General features: G+C 42.3%; 1 protein-coding gene across 2 annotated transcripts in view; it reads left to right on the top strand.

Moving 5' to 3' along the window:
- LOC306929545 (protein FAM107B) overlaps positions 1-18,687 on the top strand; it is a 54,867-nt gene extending 36,180 nt beyond the window's left edge. For both annotated transcript variants that reach the window (XM_079510116.1, XM_079510117.1), the window contains 2 exons: positions 15,347-15,506; positions 15,918-18,687. In XM_079510116.1, coding sequence (XP_079366242.1) covers positions 15,347-15,506; positions 15,918-16,034 — 277 coding nt within the window. In that variant the 3' untranslated portion in view covers positions 16,035-18,687. The remainder of the gene's footprint in view (positions 1-15,346; positions 15,507-15,917) is intronic.
- The last annotated feature ends 1,021 nt before the right edge of the window (positions 18,688-19,708 follow it).

The following is a 19,708-nucleotide window of genomic DNA, read 5'->3' as shown; positions in this document are numbered from 1 at the left end:
TCAAATCACAACAGGACCGTGGTCCGTAACACCCCCCCACAAAACAGAACTTCCTCCCCCAAAAGAAGAAGTTGAGGTACTCTGGGGAGTAAACACGAGAAAGAGCATCTGCCAAGACATTATCAGCACCTTTCTTGTGACAAATTTGTAAGATGAAGTCCTGTACCAGTAATGACCATCGCATTTGTTTCAAAAAGACCAAAGGATTATGGTCCGTGTAGACCGTTACAGGTAAAGAGCTGGATCCCACATAAACTTCAAAAAATTGTACAGCAAGGAGCAAAGCAAGGGTCTCCTTTTCAATGGTGCTGTAGTTGTTTTGAGCCGGATTACATTTTTTGGAGTAATAGCAAACGGGATGGTCAGTACCTGAATTATCTTCTTGTAACAGAATCGCTCCACCCCCACTGCCGCTTGCGTCCACCTCCAGCTTGAAGGGTTGATGGAAGTCCGGGGCAGCCAGGACAGGAGTGCTACACAGGAGGGCTTTGCAAGAATCAAAAGCATGCTGACATGCAGATGACCAGACATAAGGCTTTTTCACAGAAGTCAAACTGGTTAGAGGAGCAACTACATCCGCAAAGTTTTTGCAGAACGCACGATAGTAGCTGGACATACCGAGAAAACGACGGAGACTACGACGAGACGTAGGCACAGGGTAATCAATAATAGCCTTGACCTTGGCGTCAAGGGCACGAACTTTACCTTGACCCACTTCCCTCCCCAGGTACGTCACAGTGGCCCTACCAAAATCACATTTTGACAGATTAATGGTTAAATTGGCCGCCGCCAACCGTTCGAAGATCAACCCGAGTGTGTGCATGTGATCAGACCACGTATCATTGTACGCTACCAAGTCATCAAGATAAGACTCAACATTAGCCACGCCCGCTAGCACAACACGCATCATACGTTGAAACGTAGCGGGTGCATTTCGAAGTCCGAATGGCATAACAGTGTACTGATAGAGGCCATCGGGTGTCACAAACGCAGAGATATCCGACGCACGAGCAGTTAAAGGGACCTGCCAGTAACCTTTAAGCAAATCGAGTTTTGTAACGAATTTAGCAGCACCAACGCGATCGACACAGTCCAACATTAAAGGCAATGGAAACGAGTCCGGAGTAGTGACATTATTCACCTTTCTAAAATCAGTACAAAAGCGTTGACTGCCATCAGCCTTTGGCACGAGTATACATGGTGAACTCCACGCGCTACAACTAGGAACAGCAAGACCATGTTCCAACAGATAGTCCACCTCCTTTTTAATCAACGCACGCTTAGTGGGATTCACCCTGTAAGCGTGCTGCTTAATAGGAGGACTATCACCCACCTCCACATCGTGGGACAGAATAGTAGTGCACGTAGGCGTGTCTGAAAACAAAGCCAAATTATTTTCAATCAAGTTCACCATGTCCGCTCGAGCCACAGGATCCAAGTGCTGCAAATGATAAGACAGATTTTTCAGAAACTCAGACTTTTGCAGGGTGTAGCCACCAGAGCCCCTAGACTGCAGGCCATCACTCTATGGGGAATAAAGAGAAGGCACCACAGGAACACACGAAGCTACAGGGACTGGCGCGGCTGGAGGCGCATCCCTGTCAGAACGAGTCACATAAGGTTTAAGCATGTTAACATGACACACACAGGTTTTTCTCCGACGGTCTGGCGTACTGACCACATAATCAGTGTCACTCAGTTTTTTCTCAATGACGTAGGGCCCACTGAACTTGGAGTTCAGTGGGCCCCTTCCGCCCCTGGAGGGAGGAAGTAAGCAAAGGGAGTAAAATGAACACCCTGTCACCCACTTGAAAGTCACGTTTAACCGCCTTACGGTCGAAGCGTTTTTTCATCCTCCCCTGTGTCTCCGACAGTGCGCTACGCGCAAAATCACAGGCCTTGTGCAGGCGTTCCCTGAAATTAGACACATAGTCCAATACATTTGAGGCTGGGACAGTAGATTTGGACAGTAGGCGATCACGGAATACACGGAGAGGCCTGCGCACGCTGTGCCCGAACACAAGCTCAGAGGGGCTAAAACCAAGTGATTCTTGAACACTTTCCCTTACTGCTAAAAGCAGAAAAGGCAAGCCTTCATCCCACGTTTTGCCCGTCTCAGTACAGTACTTTTTCATCATTGACTTGAGCGTCTGATGGAAACGCTCTAGGGCGCCCTGACTCTCAGGATGATATGCACTGGACTGTCTGTGTTTGATGGACAAAGTCTTCATAACCTGAGCAAAAAGCTTCGAAACAAAATTAGTACCCCTGTCCGACTGTAGGGAAACCGGTAAACCGAAAATGGAGAAAAAGTTAATTAATGCCTTAATTACTTCTTTGGCCTTTAATTGTACGCAGTGGAATCGCCTCAGGGAAGCGAGTGGCAGTGCACATTAAAGTGAGCAAGTATTGATAACCCGACTTCGTTTTGGGAAGTGGGCCAACGCAATCAATGATAATGTGTTCAAATGGTTCTCCCATAACCGGAATAGGCACTAACGGAGCGGGAGGAATAGGTTGGTTCGGTTTGCCCATGATTTGGCAAACATGACACGAACGGCAGAATTTAGCCACATCAGATTTCAATCCTGGCCAATAAAAATAGCGCAGGATGCGAGAGTACATTTTGCGTATGCCTAAATGACCAGCCAAATTGTCATGAGCGAGACTCAAAACTTGAGAACGAAAAGGTTGCGGAACAACAAACTGCTGCACCGAATTCCACCCGAGATTGCCGACGGTAGGTGGAAACCAAGTGCGCGTCAAAATGCCATCCACAACACTGTACACACCCGGCGCGTCCTGCGCTCGAGCGGCCCCCCAGCAAACAGTGAGAGATGGATAATTTTGCTGCGCCGAAACGAAAGCCTCTTTATCAACATCAAACACAAAATCAGTCGAAACATGCAGTACACCATCATCCTTCTGTCTAGGCTTTGCGGCAGAACGAATCACTGGTTGATCAAAGCACATGAATGTGTCACTCAAGACAGACTCATCACGGCCCCTCCTTGCTTGCGCCCGGGTCACAGCGCACGCAGGGAACAAAACCGTGTCACCAATACTCACCGACTGATCCAAACAGACCACCGGATTGTCGACAATCTCCGGCGTGGGAAACACCTTTCCACCCGCCCGCCAGATCATTGCCGAGAATCAGCGCCACACCACCAACTGGTAAACACTCGCGGGTACCCACCTGCACAAGACCAGAGACCAGAGGTGAACACAAAAACACATTATGCAACGGAGCGCGCGACGAATTCATTTCTACTCCTAACACGAGAGCATCAGAACCACAGAAAGACTTCTCTGAAAAAGGCAATACATCACGCAAGATGAGAGATTGTGAGGCTCCAGTGTCGCGCAGGATCATGATTGGCACTTTATCGTCATCCTGGCCCGACAGAGAGACAAACCCTTTTAGCAAGAATGGACCAAACTGCTCCACCGTTTCCCTCGAAACAGCCTCAGCTGTGACAGGGGAGAGCGGCGGATAAAACGTTTGAACAAACCCCACTGGTTTTGGTCTTTTTGGATTCTGATTCTCCTTGCGCTGCAGAGCAGGGCACAAAGAAATGAGGTGACCCTTCTCATGGCAATAGAAACACTCACGAGGCTCCGAGGAGACTGCATTAGCATACGAACTAGGTGGGTTTTTGGAAAACGATTTTTTTCCCGATCTGCCCCCCGCAGGGTCACGGCGGGCAGAGGGAGACGAAAACACAGATCGATGTGTCAAAACAAACTCGTCGGCGCATACCGCCGCTTTATCCAAACTGTCCACTTTCTGGTCTTTTAAGTAGACAACAATGCGCTCATTTAAGCAGGATTTAAATTCCTCCAACAAAATCAATTCACGGATCTGTTGAGCAGTCACAGCTTTAGTAGCCGTGCACCATTTGTCAAACAACACAGATTTCTCTCTGGCAAATTCTACATAGGTTTGATCGGCAGTTTTCTCACATGAAGAACGAAGGCGCTGTCTATACGCCTCGGGTACGAGGGCATAGCTGCGTAATATAGTCTTTTTAACCACTTCATAATCCAAACTCTGATCGATAGATAAAGCCGCACACACATCCCGCGCCTTTCCCACAAGTTTGCATTGCAATAACAGACTCCACATGTTTATAGGCCAATTCACAGTGGTAGCAATGCGCTCAAATGCATCAAAATACGAATCTACCTCCGCTTCTCTGAAGGGAGGGACAAGGGAAATATGCTTACAGTTACTGATATCGAAGGTCGGTGTCGCACCATGGGTGGTAGTAGACGTTCCAACAGCTCCTGCCGACTGCAGTGAGCTGTGCTGGGGGAGCGGTTCCCTCTCGAGCTCCGCCGCCCTGATCCGTAAGTGAAGCACCTCTACCTCCTTAGCCTTCATGTCAAGCTCCAGCCTTCTCAACCGGATAGTGAGCTCGAGACCCCGTGTGTCGAGGACTCCCCCAGCAGCGGCGTTAGTTTCCGTTGGACTCTGGGAAGCGGAGGCATCCCCTCCATCTTCCAGGTCAGATAATGCCGGGGCGTGCGAGGCCGCACCCCCGCTAGACTGCACTGATGTGCTAACATGCTGCTGTTGGCTCTCCATGAGCCCTTTCTCGGTGAGTTTTCCCTCAACACACCGTTTCAACTCGGCTTTATTAAGACCGGTTGGAACCTGGATATTAAAGGCTTTGGCAACCAGGCTCAAATCCACTTTCGTAAAGTTATCTAATTTTGGGAGAGTGTGTGTGTCGCCTCCTCTATTTCATCAGACAAAATACTACTTGTTCCTATTTGACCAGAAGACATTTAAATCTAAACCCTACACTAGCAAACTGCCAAACCACAGAGAGACAAAAAAAACTAATGTTTGACTACTCACCAGACCGGGAATGAACAAGAGAAAACGAACGAACAACACTTCCACTCGCGCCGCCTTTTAACAAAAAAACAACGAAACGAACGAAGGCCAAACTAGGCCGCAAAAACAATTTAAATACTCAAAAGTATCCAAAAATTATCAGAATCCAAAGAAGCCAAATTACAATAATAATTACAAACGAACCTAATTACGAGGGGTAACCTTGAGAGAGAAAAAGAGAACCACCAAATTATTTTTGGGCAAAATTTGGAATTCAACTTTTTTTTTTTGCTTCAAGGTGCAGGTTCTATTCTAAGGAAAACTGCTCTAACTGGAAATCAAAAGTTTACCCCTAACTAAGGCCCTAACAGAGAGTTAAACAAAAATACAATTCTAAATCCCTAACTAACCTAACTAACCAAAATTACAATAAATCAGGTGAATATGAGTGAATATATATATATTAAATAACTAAACAAAAATAGATCTAAGGCATAACTTACGGCAGAACGGAACGAATTAATAAAGAACAAACTAAACAAAACAAAAGGCAGGCAAGCGAGCGGAGGACAGAGGGATCGAGTCTCTGCTGCTAGATATGCTGTCGTCCTCCCATGAAGTCCAAGTTCAACTGAGCTTTTATAGAGCGACAGGAAGAGTGCTCAGCCAACTGGTGTTGTCGGGGAGAGCCAATAAGGAAGAGAGGGGCAGGTCCAATCAGGGACCTGTCACTCACAGCCATGTCTGTATTCAGTCATATGAGAGCTGTAGCCAACAGTCTCATAGTTTCATCGTCTCATTCATAACAGGGAACAAAAGAAACACCATTTGTAACATGCCATATAGAACACAATATAATCCACTCATAATTTCGATGCCACATGGGTCCGACACGTGGCATTGCATGCGTTAGGCATTAGGGTTGGGGACAACATGCCACATGGGTCCGACACGTGGCATTGCGTGCGTTAGGCATTAGGGTTGGGGACAAATTGGACAATGTCTAATGGAGCGAGTGAGCAAGCTTGCGTCAGTGTGGCACATCAACATATAGCTCTGAGTGCATTTCCTTTATCACAAACTGCCTATCAAGTTTTAGCTATTTCTGGGTCTTGGCTCTCTTGAGTGGATGTTGTTATGTCCAAATAAATTACTCACCTAATGCATCCATTAGCTCGTATGTTTTAGTTTTTTTCTTCTCCATCTTCATCCAAAAACAGCTAATGGATGGGTGCTCAAAACACCTTAGTGGTCAGGAGGTAGGCTACACACACATCCCAGAAAATTCAACGGGAGCTCGAACAAAATACATAAACTGAAAAAGGAGAAAGTCTGCACACCGTTTTAAAAGCTCCCAAAAAAACTTTAATTACCAGAGCAGAAGAAAACATATACAACGTTTCGGCCTCCTTCTCCTTGCTCAAAAAACCTTTCAATCATACCATTAAGGCACTAAATGATACCATGTGTCTCGCTAGATTCATTTTTGTCTCCACCAGGCCGAAAGCATGGGGAGAGAGTATGTTTTGCACTCTGTGTGTGTGTCCGTGTGTGTGTGTGTGTGTCCGTCCGTCCTTCCGTCCGTCTGTTACCAGCTAATCTCCGGCACCGTTAACCCGGTCGATGCCAAACTTTGCACACACACTCCCTGGATGCCAACGATGAACCTCTGCCCCACATTTTCCAGAATGGCCTGTTATAGCGCCACCATGAGGCAGCTTTTCACATTTTTTACCTAAAACTGCACCGATCTGCGTGAAACGTTGCATGCACACTCCCTAGAGTCCAAGGACAAACCGTTGACCTGCATTTTCCGCATCTGCCTTTTATAGCGCCACCAGGAGGCCGACTTTTGTAAAACACATTTTTTGATATTACTCCTCCAGATTCTGTCCAAAAATCTCACAAATCGTTACACACTATCTCTATCTATGGTCATGTGCTCAAGTCGGATCTGTCCGATATTTCATATTCCATCCTAATTGGCTATAATTAGCTTTCACAGTTTGCAAGATTGCCCCGTTTTGAACAAAAGCCTCAAATCATGAACGCAGCATGCAATTTACGTGAAATCTTTCACACATTTTCTTACTAGGCTGAGGAATATATCCCACCCTTTTCACATTGGCCTGTTATAGCGCCACCAACAGGTTGATTTTTGCAAAACATATTTTTGGAACAAAATGCCTCAAAAACATGTTTATTCATATTTTATTCATATTTTCAAAAAGATGTTATCGTCATACTACGTTTTGAATAGAAATAAAATTGCTTTTTCATAGAACACAGGCTCAAGGTTCTCTCTCCCGATTGTATGAAACTGGTATCCCACCTGAAAGCATATATTTTATTTACCAAAGTACTGTAGAGACCCCTGTTACGGAGCACTATACTGTATATGGCAAAGATTACAATGGGAATCTTATTTTGCACAAAAAGAAAAAGAAAAAAATAGAAAAAGTGCCCTTCTGGGCACAGGTCTCCACCAGGAGGATAGGACTGTGTGAGATGTTTGGCAAAATGTTTAGGAGTAATATAAACATGTTTGCCTTTGATGGCAATTGGATGATTTGAGGCATTTTGTTCCAGAAATCAACCTATAACAGGCCAATGTGAAAAGTGTGGGATATATTCCTCAGCCTAGTAAGAAAATGTGTGAAAGATTTCACGTAAATTGCACGCTGCGTTCATGATTTGAGGCTTTTGTTCAAAACGGGGCAATCTTGCAAACTGTAAAAGCCAATTATAGCCAATTAGGATGGAATATGAAATATCGGACAGATCCGACTTGAGCACATGACCATAGAGATACTGTGTAACGATTTGTGAGATTTTTGGACAGAATCTGGAGGAGTAATATCAAAAAATGAGATTAGCTGGTAACGGACGGACGGACGGACGGACGGACGGACGGACGGACGGACGGACACACACACACGGACGGAGTGCAAAACATACTCTCTCCCCATGCCTTCGGCCTGGTGGAGACAATAATATGACTTCGTTGCTGTCCGGAAGAAACCACCCAACTCCATTTTTTTTCTCCATAAAATCAATGCACTCTTTACGTGTGTTCGTTAAAAATATATTGAACCAATAGCAGAGATATTCAAAGATCATCTTAAAAATCGAGTACTATAGCCTTTCTCTTTTTATTACCAGCTGCTAAGCTGGTAATAACTGCCTGGTAAGACTGCAGTTAAGATCATAGGGGTAAGACAACTCCCCAACTCCCCTCTCTGCAGTCTATTTATGAGCAGGCTACATTAAAACAGCCAGTGATGTTACCCATGTTTTAAATGGCGAGTTTGTACTTCTGCCCTCTGGGAGAAGATAAGAACCAAAGTGGAAGAACATCAGATTTAAAAAATAAACCGAAGGCTCTGAAACAGCAGTAACTGTGTGAGGCTAGATTATCCACATCATATGTGCAATGGTGTAATGTTGTGTCTCCCTCTGTAATGTATTTTTGTCTGTCATTGATGTTTTATGTGTGGCTGTAGCTGGGGTGAAAGCCCAAGACAAATTTCCCTTGTGGACAATAAAATTTACCTTGACCTTGAAGCTGGTCATAGAATAGATATGAAACTTGGACGACCCACTGACACCCTAGTCAGAGACCGACACCCTAGTCAGAGACACCCTAGTCAGAGACCGACACCCTAGTCAGAGACAGACCGACACCCTAGTCCAGGGGTTCTCAACCCGTGGGTCGCGACCCCTTGGGGGGTCGCCAAATTATTTCGGGGGTCCCCAAATTATATTTAAAAAAAAAAAGGAAACGTTGAGAACCCCTGCCCTAGTCGTACTGATGAGTGTGTTGCCAAATTCGCTTATTTCCAGCCAAGCTTGGATTGTTTTTTTCCTCACAGTTGCTTGGCTTGTTTTTGGAGGTTGGTTAGCTTATTTCTGTCATGACAGTTGGCAACACTGGCAACCATACTGATGAGTACTTCTGATTGCTGATTGGCTGCCTCGTCTCCAGCAACAACCTATAACCATAACATCCCATAGTCTGCACGCCATGAAGAACAGTCACAACATAATACTAGCCATGTGGAAATTGAGGACAGCAACCAGGCATGTGGAAAATAAACCACACGCATCAACGTGAACGGCATGACAACTCGCATCACGGACTACCACGGATCACCACGCCGACCTCCGCGGATCCCCGCGCAGACTACCGTGGACCCCGCGGATGTCGGCGTGGGGGTGTCCGCGGCGGTCGGCCCCATAGTCTGCATGGGGGTCTGCGAATAAGGAGGGTCCCCGCGGAGGTCGGGCAATACAGATAGATACGGCAGAAGCTGGTTATTAATTAATAATGTATGAATTCTTGTTTCCTAACAATCTCTGATTTTCTGGCTTGTGATTGATTACATGGACCAAGCGTTGCTTGGCAACAGCATGCCAATGTACAAAACTAGCTATGCTGCATTGTTGGGAAGTTATCTGATCACACTTACTGAAGCACTTCGTCTCCATAAGGTGGACAGTTGGCGTGCCAGTAGCTTCGGAGACCGCAGGCCTTTTGTTTTCAAAAGAAAAGAAAACGCCTGGGAGAGACCACCTTCAATTGTGGCATACAAGAGCAATAACGCTTCTCTCTCTCTCTCTGCTAATTACTGAAGCCCATGCAGCACCTGTATTCAATCTCTCTCACACACTTTTCTTTCTGGTGTGAGATAAACCAACAGCATCATCTGTAACATCACTCTCCAACATGTATTGCCGCAATTGCGGCACTTATTTTTACATCTATAAAATAAATTACAAGGGAGCTGAGTGTACAGTAGCTCTGGCAACATGTGCATGTTGTGCTTGTCTGCTTGAAATGTAAACTAAACCCTCTCCTTTAGTCACTCTGGATAAGCTTAGAAAGTGGCTCAAATGTAAACGTAAACAAGTGTTTCAGACCAGGGGGGGAGCAGCATTGTATTGTTCATTGAATTGATCAGATGTAATCTTACTTAAATCGATACTGCCTAACATTTTTACACAGATTTCTAGATATGTCAGGGCATATGGCATCAACCAGCTGTGATATTGCTGTCTGAGAAGACAGGATGAGAATTAGATTGTGTGCTTTTTAAATTACTACACCTACTCACATCATCTCTCCTCTAGCATGAATTGATCATGTTACATACAGTGCATTGATTTAGAAAAGTGAGAAGCTGTATCTTTGATCCTGGACTGCATTTTAAACTATTTATAGAAAGAAAGAAAGAAAGAAAGAAAGAAAGATCATATACCAATCTACATATTTATCTTGATAGCAGGCCTTAAAACATTTAAGTAATTTTGAGTAGAGAGAGAGGTTTTGTACTAATAACAGTGACGTTTAAGAAATTATTGCATATTATCAAGCATATCACGTGGTTAATAATCCAGCTTTCTAGAGTGCGAGAAATAGATAAAGATAATATAAAGAAATGTTCAGTGGGTTTAAGGACATATCCTGTGTAAGTAGTTAACTTATTTCATACAGAGACAGAGATCAAGACAGAGATAGAGAGAAAGACATGGAGATACAGAAAGATGGAGTACAGAAGTAAGGAGATAAGCTACATAACTGTGCAGTGGGAGTGGAAGAATTAGGTCAAGAATAACGAACTGAAAGGGAACAGAATCCTGGCAATGTCTAAGAAGGGCCAAACTTTTTGTCCAATCCTTTCTCTCTAGGTCGCCCTCAATCATTTCAATTTGACATTACATTTCATAAACCGTCAACAGTTGACGTGCAGTCATCTGCTTTGAGAAAAAAATAATATATATATTTATTTTTCCCTTTGTTTTTGCCTCTGGGGGCACAACCTCCGTTTTTGTGTATAACAGCAACTCGGGTTTGGCTCCTCCCCTTTTTTAATCCACTTCCTCCCGGATGCCGGATGTGTTTATTCCGCGATATTCAAAATAGTAGTCTCGCGTTACCAGACAACTATTCCACAATCTCCGAATGCTATATAGAGTCTGGGACTATAGCCCCCATGAGCTGAGTAACAGAATGCTATATAGAGTCTGGGACTATAGCCCCCATGAGCTGAGTAACAGAATGCTATATAGAGTCTGGGACTATAGCCCCCATGAGCTGAGTAACGGAAGCTGCCATTTCCGTTCACGAAAATATATATTTTTATTTCCTTTTCTGCTAAGCAACAAGCTATATCTATCGCGGAGGCAACAGTCTGGTAACGTGAGACTATCAAAACAAGCAATATGGTTGACGCAAAGACCCGCCCCGCCTGCCTCTGATTGGCCTAACTAATCTGTGGAAGTTGTACATTCAAATGATCAAGTAAGGTAATTCAGTTAATAACAGTGTTAATTAGCAATCAATGTAGGCAGTCAAATAACAGCCTGAATTACTTGACATAAAATAGCAGTGAAGATTGCCATAGCCTCATTCACATGATGGGACTAATATGATTTGATCACAACAAACTTCAATAAAGCTGTTATCTAATTAGTACATCAAACATTCCACTTAACAGTTTGTATAGTGGCACCTCCTTTGTAGTACAACATTGTATCACCTTACATTATAACAGGTAAAGCATAATACATTATTATAACAATAAGATGTGATCTATGTGTTATTATGAGACACAAACCCTGGCCTACATACTTTGTTGACCCCCAGGGCCCCCCACAAGCTCACAATTAGGGGTGTAACGATACATGGACAGTATTGGTTCATTCATGGCGATACAAATACAATCTAATGATTTAAAATCGATACAGTACCTATTTAAATGACAAATATCCCTATTGTTAATCTATGCTTATTAATTGTAAGAAAGAAAGAAAGAAAGACAGAAAGAAAGAAGTAGGAACATCCATGTGAAATAAATGTCAATAGAATGGGGGAGGCTTCAGATGTCAGTGGATGTCACAAAGCTGTGTGGTTTGAGAGGAGAAACAAGAGCCAGGGATATCTGTGAGGGCTCAGTAAGACCAGGGTCCCCAGTGACCCAGAGGGATATCTGTGAGGGCTCAGTAAGACCAGGGTCCCCAGTGACCCAGAGGGATATCTGTGAGGGCTCAGTAAGACCAGGGTCCCCAGTGACCCAGAGGGATATCTGTGAGGGCTCAGTAAGACCAGGGTCCCCAGTGACCCAGAGGGATATCTGTGAGGGCTCAGTAAGACCAGGGTCCCCAGTGACCCAGAGGGATATCTGTGAGGGCTCAGTAAGACCAAGGTCCACGCCACGGTGACCCAGAGGAAAAGGCAAAGCCCTGTAGCTCTCTATTTATACTTGGTTGTGCGCTGTGTCATGCAATGAGAAATCGCAGATCGACAAGCTCGAAATTCTCAAATTGCGACGTGTCGTGAGCTTGTAGATCGCATAAATCAGGCTTAAAGGGATATTTCACTTTCAAACATGTTTGAAAGTGAAATATCTTTAACAAGTATAGTTCAATGCCTTGGGAAGCCATTTGGCAAGAGTACGAAGTGCAAATTCATAAGCGCAAGTCCTTTATTTATAAGTGGAGTGTAACCAACAACAGACATGGCTTCTAAACGGTGTGTGTGTGTGTGTGTGTGTGTGTGTGTGTGTGTGTGTGTGTGTGTGTGTGTGTGTGCGTGTGTGTGTCATCATTTCTATAGTCTTAATCACTTTTACAGTTTCACAGGGCCTTAACAAAGGAAACAAACGATCCCTTGTCCTAACGCCCTAAATTGAGTGAAGAAAACTCCCAAGACAAATCCCTTGGCAGAAAAACAAACCTTACAAGGATGGTATCTCTACACAAGCATACGCAAGTGAAGAACACCGGACTGTCCTCATTTAGCGCTAAGGTCAGGGTAACTTACAGGCTTACTTTTTGGTCAGGGTTAGAGGTTAGATAATGGACAGAATCAATGAAAGGTCCTCACAAGTATATTAGAACAGCGTGCGCACGCATATGTGTGTGTGTGTGTGTGCGTGCGTGCGCATAACAAGTGTGTTTACTTTGTTCAATTCAGCGTGTGCGTGTTCCAATGAGACTGATGGGGGACAGAATCGCTAATTAGCATCATGTTTATTTGCTGTGTTCAGCCTTCGCACATTTATGGAACAGACAAACTAAATGAACCAAAACTCTAATCATCATCTCTTCCCTCAGTTCTGCCTCTCCAGCCCAACTCTAATTAAAAGTGGTTACCATGCCTCCCCAGACTACACATCAAATCAATTAACAGCCACACACAGCTGAGAAAAGGAAGGAGACAGTGTGATGTGGAAAGACATCTAGAGAGACAGTTTTTTATCCTTCTATATAGCTGCTTGCAATTGTGAAACAGATGGCAATTATCTCACGATTTAGCAGTCAGGGAGAGTGGAGTAAAGTCTTACTTTTTATGTACAGAAGTAGTTACTCCAATTGATTAAAAAAAACTCCCATGTCCCCCGTTTCTATTAGGAAGACTTGGAAGAGTAAGAGACCCTGTTTATATAGTATATAGTATAGTTTGTGAATAGCCTCTTGGTCTTAACTCTCTGTTCTAATGGGAACTACCTCCACTTGGATACTTGGTTTGGATCTTTTTGGTCTTTGTTACACAGGCATCATGCATATTATTCTTGGAAACTATTTCCAAACTTTATTCATGGTTTTGATCTGAAGACAAACAGCAGAAGTTCCGACTAATGATCATCTTTCTCATGGTTTTCAAAGCCACTTCCGCCTTATTTGTTCTTGTATGCTAACTTTGCCATATCGGAGTCATGTATTGTTTATTTGTGATTATATTCTTCTACTGCAGACATCAATTCTGTGAGAAGCAGTAACCCCTGCATTCATATTCATCCATTTGAAATGACATACAGTAAAGCTACAAAGGAAAACAAATGATTTTGCTTCCTTGAACCAACAAGGAAACACATACTGAAGGCTCACAACCATTTCTTGTCACGTCATTAAATATAAAACTGCATTTCATCGGAGAGAAAAGAAACACAGACAGGTAGTCAGACATGGATTGGACTAAAATCTCTCTCCATGCCATAGTCTGCATGAACAGCTGAGTTCCATTTTCATTAATGACAAGAGTGCCATCTTCTGGAGAATTGAACACACTGACCCTCAATAGCAGACTTCTTCAAAGCCAGGATGAAGAAAGATACCCTACACAACATGATGTCCCCAGCTAAATGATTGATGCTAGGAACCAAATTATCGAACAAACAGGAAGGTAGAAGCGCACACCAGTAGTGTGCAAAGGGTACACTCAAAGTAAAGCAAAGCAAGTGCTACAGGTATGGAGATGAGGTGTAGTCTGAAGAGTTGAGTTTTCAGACTGTGCCATAAGATGTTGAATGGCTCCCCATCTGGAAGGGAACGTGTTGAACCTGTTGATTCGGTGCCATATACCACTGCTTGTCACATCACATGTTATTGTTTATTGCATGTGGTTTCATAGTCTGTCTGACTGTCTCATTCCTTCTCACACTCTATTTTGTCTCTGCATTTGGAGGAAATCCAGTTGTGTAATGTACATTTACTCAATTAATGTACTTGTACTTACTGTACAAATTAGAGGTACTTTTTAATTCAAATGCAATTCCCTAAATTAATTTGACATAGTTTCTAGATTTAGATTATTAATTTATAAAAATTCTAAATCAACTAATGTATAGTAGCTTATACTATACATTAGAATTAGCTCCACCTTTACCAGCTGCAGTATTAAAGTGATGAAGACAGTAATGACACATAGTTATAGAACCAATAATTATAACATGATACTGAAATAAAGCATAATAACTACGTAAATCTTTGCTACTTTGAGTATATTTTGATATGTAAAGTCATACTTTTGTACTTTGACTTAACCACATGTCACTATTCTACGCATGACTTAATCGGTTAATAACTAAAGAGTTAAGTCTTAAAAAGACAAAAGAGTGGCTGCACACACTGATAGCCAAAGAGCCTTCATACCCTGAAGAAGGCAGTTGTACTGCCGAAACGTTGGTTTTTACTCTGCATCCTAATAAATAATCGGCTCTTTGGCTATCAGTGTGTGCAGCCACTCTTTTGTCTTTTTAAGACTTAACTCTTTAGATGTTTCTGCCGTGAGCTGGCACCACTACTAAGACTGGTGTGCGTTTAGCATCCTCCTGCACAGTAATCGGTTAATAAAACATTAATTGAAAATGGAACTCATAATGGTCAACAAAATATATAGACTTTAAGGTTAAGTAAGTAATTTTGAATGCAGGACCTTTACTAAGTAAAGTCCAAATATTGTGGTATACATGAATTGCTACGTTTCATTAAGTCAGTGGTTCTAAAAGTGGGGTCCAGGCACCCTCAGGGTTCCTTTAGGTGGTTCCAAATGAACCCTCACAACCCTCTGAGAGTACAAATGTGTACACTCTCAGTTACTGTAGGGGGACCTGGAACTAAAAAAAAGTTTGAGAACCACTGACTTAAGTCAAAGATCTGAATACGTCGTTGCACTACTGTTCAAATCTAACCTGTGACATGGTCCTGGCTGGGATGCAGGGGCGGTGCTAGTGTGGAGACCAAGCCGGAGTTGCAACGCGTGCTGCAAGCCAGGAAGAGAGAACAGATGATTAAACAGAGGAAGCAAGAGGAAGAAGCCAGGAAGAAGATCTCACCTCTGGAGCAGGAGCTCCTCAAGAGGCAACAGAAACTGGAAGAGGTACTTGTTTCAGCGCTGACACCACACCAGTGGTGGATACTAACTATCAGTACATTTACTCATGTACTACTGTTTATGTTAGGTACTTAAGTTTTTCTTTACTTGAGTATTTCCATTTTTGAATACTACTTTCAATACTTTATACTTCTTCTCCACGAAGACCCTAACCCTCACTGCAAATATACATCTCACTGAAAATATTATACTTTTTGACAGCTTTAGTTACTAGTTACTTTGCAAATAAATATTTTACAAAACCTTTTTTTATACTTCGGGCTATTCTAAAATAGCCGATTTACAAGTTCACAACGTGTCGCAGCAGCAACACTCAAGTCTGTGGATATTTTCTAACTCGTGTTTCAGCCTCAGCTTCTTTCCTCAACCCAATATTGTCCTCTGTTTGTAATCTAGCTGGAGAAGCAGCAGGAAAAGGAACAAGAGGAAACCCTGAAAGCTCCTGAGTTCGTCAAAGTCAAGGAGAACTTAAGACGGACATCTTTTCACGGTGAAGGAGAGAAAGAGGTGTAAAGAGCAAAGAGTCTGAGGTTTACAGCTTGGAATATCCCGGTAATTGAAAGCACAAGCATGTGTGTGTGCACACGGTACTACTGGCATGGCATCGTCTGTCAGTTGAGATGTACAGCTTGAGACATCAGCAAGAAAATGTTAACAAGGACTGCTCTCCCCAGCAGGTCACGGAACAATGCCTTAACTGTTACACTAAAGGTAAATAGGCAAACAAAGACAGCGTCTGGGTTTTTGAGTTAGGAGCAAGCAGTCTCATCCCCGCAACAGAAATGTCGAGAGGGTGTAATTTTGCAAAGTTGCACGACATAGCCTATATGCGATAATCATTTAGTTGCTGCTAGGTAGAGAAGTGAGATGGCAAATAAGGTGGCAGCTACAGTATTCATTGCAAGAGCGAGACATTTTTCTTGTTTAGTTTTTTTCCTGCATTCGTCTCTTCAAATGAAGTACAGTTATAACCTCCATATAACTCCCATCATTGTGCCCTATATGTGCACATGAGCTGAGCACATACGGATAACTATGTATTTGCTAGACGATTATGCAGTAGGCTATCTCCACCCAACGTGACAGGATGTGGAGAGTCTAACCATACATAGCTAGTTATAACAGTGCTAAACAGTGAAAAGGATGCTTTAGCTTAACATTAACCCGTCTGTGTTTGACACTGGAAATGTTGTAAGTGGCTTCATCCTACTGTCACAGTGTATGTATTTGTCTCATCGTGTTTGCACATTTAAAAGGTCATTTCACCACACAGGGCTTATTTACAGCTGACTTTGATGAAAGCTCTGGCCGAAGGTTATTCTCTCAATGTATTGTCATGACAGTGATTTTTATTTTGTTTTTATACAAATTGTTTAATTCATGAATTTCATAGGTTGGCAGTTAACACTTGCGGCTTTTAAAACCAGGTGAAGACCATGCTGAATGAAATGTGATGTCACTGTTCTGTTTTCTTTTTTCACTTGTTTTTTTGTACAAAATGACAAATCAGTGAAAATCTAGTTTCGCCAAAAGTCGAGAAAGGAAATTAGTTGAGATAACTGGAAGTAATTCAAACCAAAAATATGCATGATGTCATATCCATGAGTAAGAAAGTATATTCATTGTGAAAATCTCTCTGGGGATTGGGGAATTACATTTTCCAAGCTATGGCCATAATGAAATGTACATTAACCTCAGTGTTTATTTAACTTTGCGTTCTCATGTCAACGACATCTATGTTAACAGCTCTGAAACAATGTTTATATCAACACTTGCTAAAACAAATGATTGCCACTGAATAATCAATAATTAATAACACTGGCAAAATTGCTGTCCAGGTGTATTAAAGATTAATTACATTTTTAATACATAAATAATTCACACGTGGAGTTTTGAAGTAAGTTCTGCACTGAGATCCTGTCCTTATAGCTGTGCCTTCCCTTCCAACAAGCATCAATGCAATGCCATCATCATCAAATCATAGTGTCATAAATGCACTTAGGACTTTACATGATTTGATGTTTAACTTGTTGGCCTCCGAGTATCCCACATTTAAATTTTCCACTATAAATAAATTGTGTTACTATTCCAGGGTGAAACATGTACCCTGCCCACTATACAATTTATTCTCAGTGCCCACAGAAATTGAAGCCACACCCCAAAGAATGTAGGTAGTAAGTACTGTAGAATGTAATCAACCAGAGCCACTATATTCAAATCAAATGTCATTCATACGTACTTTATGATGATAGTTACTCACTGGACCACAGTTATTCACTTTCCCCAACAGACAGGGGAAGGAAATGGATCTCAATCAGATACAGAGGATTCTAAAGTACTTAATTACACTTGTCACTCATGTAACTTTCTGCCATTAAGTTAACACTGAGCTGCCATTGATTAGATAGGTCACTGAAGACAGAAGATGCAGGTAAAAGACTGTAAAGTAAGCACAGACAAAATAAATATTTTGTTACCATCTTAATTTGATGCAGGAATGATCACATTTATCTCATGTTCTATTTTTTTGTTTTGTTTTTAAGATATTGTTTTGGGGGGGCTTGATATGCCTTTATAGATAGTGAAGTTAGACGGGGAGAAGAGATGGGGAGCGACACGCAGCAAAAGCCGGTGAGATTGGGACTCGAACCCCCAACGCGCTGTCAAGCTGTATACATTAGAGCCTAAGTGCCTGGACCACTAGGCCAGCAGTCCGGGCCATCTAATGTATTCTTGATGAAGCAGGCTGGTCAGTGAAACATTGCAGATCAAAAATATCAGTGGCTTTTATTTCAAACAATGATACTGTGTATATTGTAGAATAACTTTTACTGATAGATATTCAATGAAGTGAGAACTAGAACCTTTATTCTCTCCCCCTTTTTTTTCTTTTTCTTTTACAAACACTGTCCTAGAGACAAGCCATCACAAAGTGACAAGTGTAACTAAGGTCTAATTTGAATGAGTACTTGTGTGTAATAATAAAATAGCTATGTTGTCCATGTTTTATTGCAATCATTTTAATAGATTTTAATGATTTCCTCCTGAAATAGCACTTTAGAATGACATGGTGTAACTTGTGTACAGTTTAAATCAATTATGATTGTTTTTATTATGCAGCTTTTTCCTAATTGTATCATGTTTATACCTTGCTTACAACGTATAATTATTTGGACATCTTACTTGTATTAAATTAAACATTTGCCTTGATTCCTGAAGCCACTGTTTATTGATCTAAAGATTTTAATCAGCCGTTACTTTGTTATTTACTTAAAGCGTGTGCTATTTTTGACAGTCGCAAGGCCTGAAAACGATATCCTTGTATGAAGGATGAAGAACATGAGCAAGCATGCACCAGGGGCTTTAAAAGCCAAAGGACAAATTGTATCTTATTATCAAAACATTTGCACAACCTTATTAATTTTTCGTTAATTACTTGGAACAATGGAATTCGCAGCATTTTTTTGAGGCCTGGTGGAAAGCGTACGCAACACCCCACGTTTTAACATAGATTGTAATGTATATGTATTACAATTTAGGCATTTAGCGGACGTTTAGATTATCCTTACAAGTGAAACATTGCCATTGGTAGCTCGTGCTCTGCTTATTCCAAAGTACATAAACAGTATCACCTAGAGCAAAAACAACATGCCGCCTAAGTGGAGGGAAGACCGGAAGACCCACACGTGTCACTAACACTAGAACATTACAGACAGCTTTGATTGATTGATTGATTGAAGAATTTATTAACAGTTTGCAGAATTACAGTACATTTCAAGCACAAACTCAATACAAAGGCTGTTAACTGTGAGTGGACGACCCAATTAAGCATTACACTTGTTTCCAATAGGGTCCACCATGTTCAAATCATCAAAACATTTAGAGACGTACAAATAGACACTTCTATAGACAGAACAGGAATTCATCATAAAGGAGGTAAAAAGGGAAAAGAGATATATACAGTGAGGGGAAAAAAAAGGGGGGGGGGGGGGCGGGGGGGGGGGGATTCAGATTTTACGGGGGCCAGTTTCGAATTGCAGCCATCCGTAGGTGCCCTTTGAGAGCGGTTTTGAAGGAGTCAAGGGATTCGCATGTCTTAATGACAGTTGGTAGGGCGTTCCACATTTTGGTGGCATAGGAGCGAAAAGAATTTAGTCCCTTGTTTGTGCCGAATCTGGGTTGTACAT

Source organism: Electrona antarctica, assembly GCF_951216825.1.
Source record: "Electrona antarctica genome assembly, chromosome: 9".
In the NCBI taxonomy this organism is placed as follows: domain Eukaryota; kingdom Metazoa; phylum Chordata; class Actinopteri; order Myctophiformes; family Myctophidae; genus Electrona; species Electrona antarctica.
This window is presented reverse-complemented; position numbering and strand designations above follow the sequence as displayed.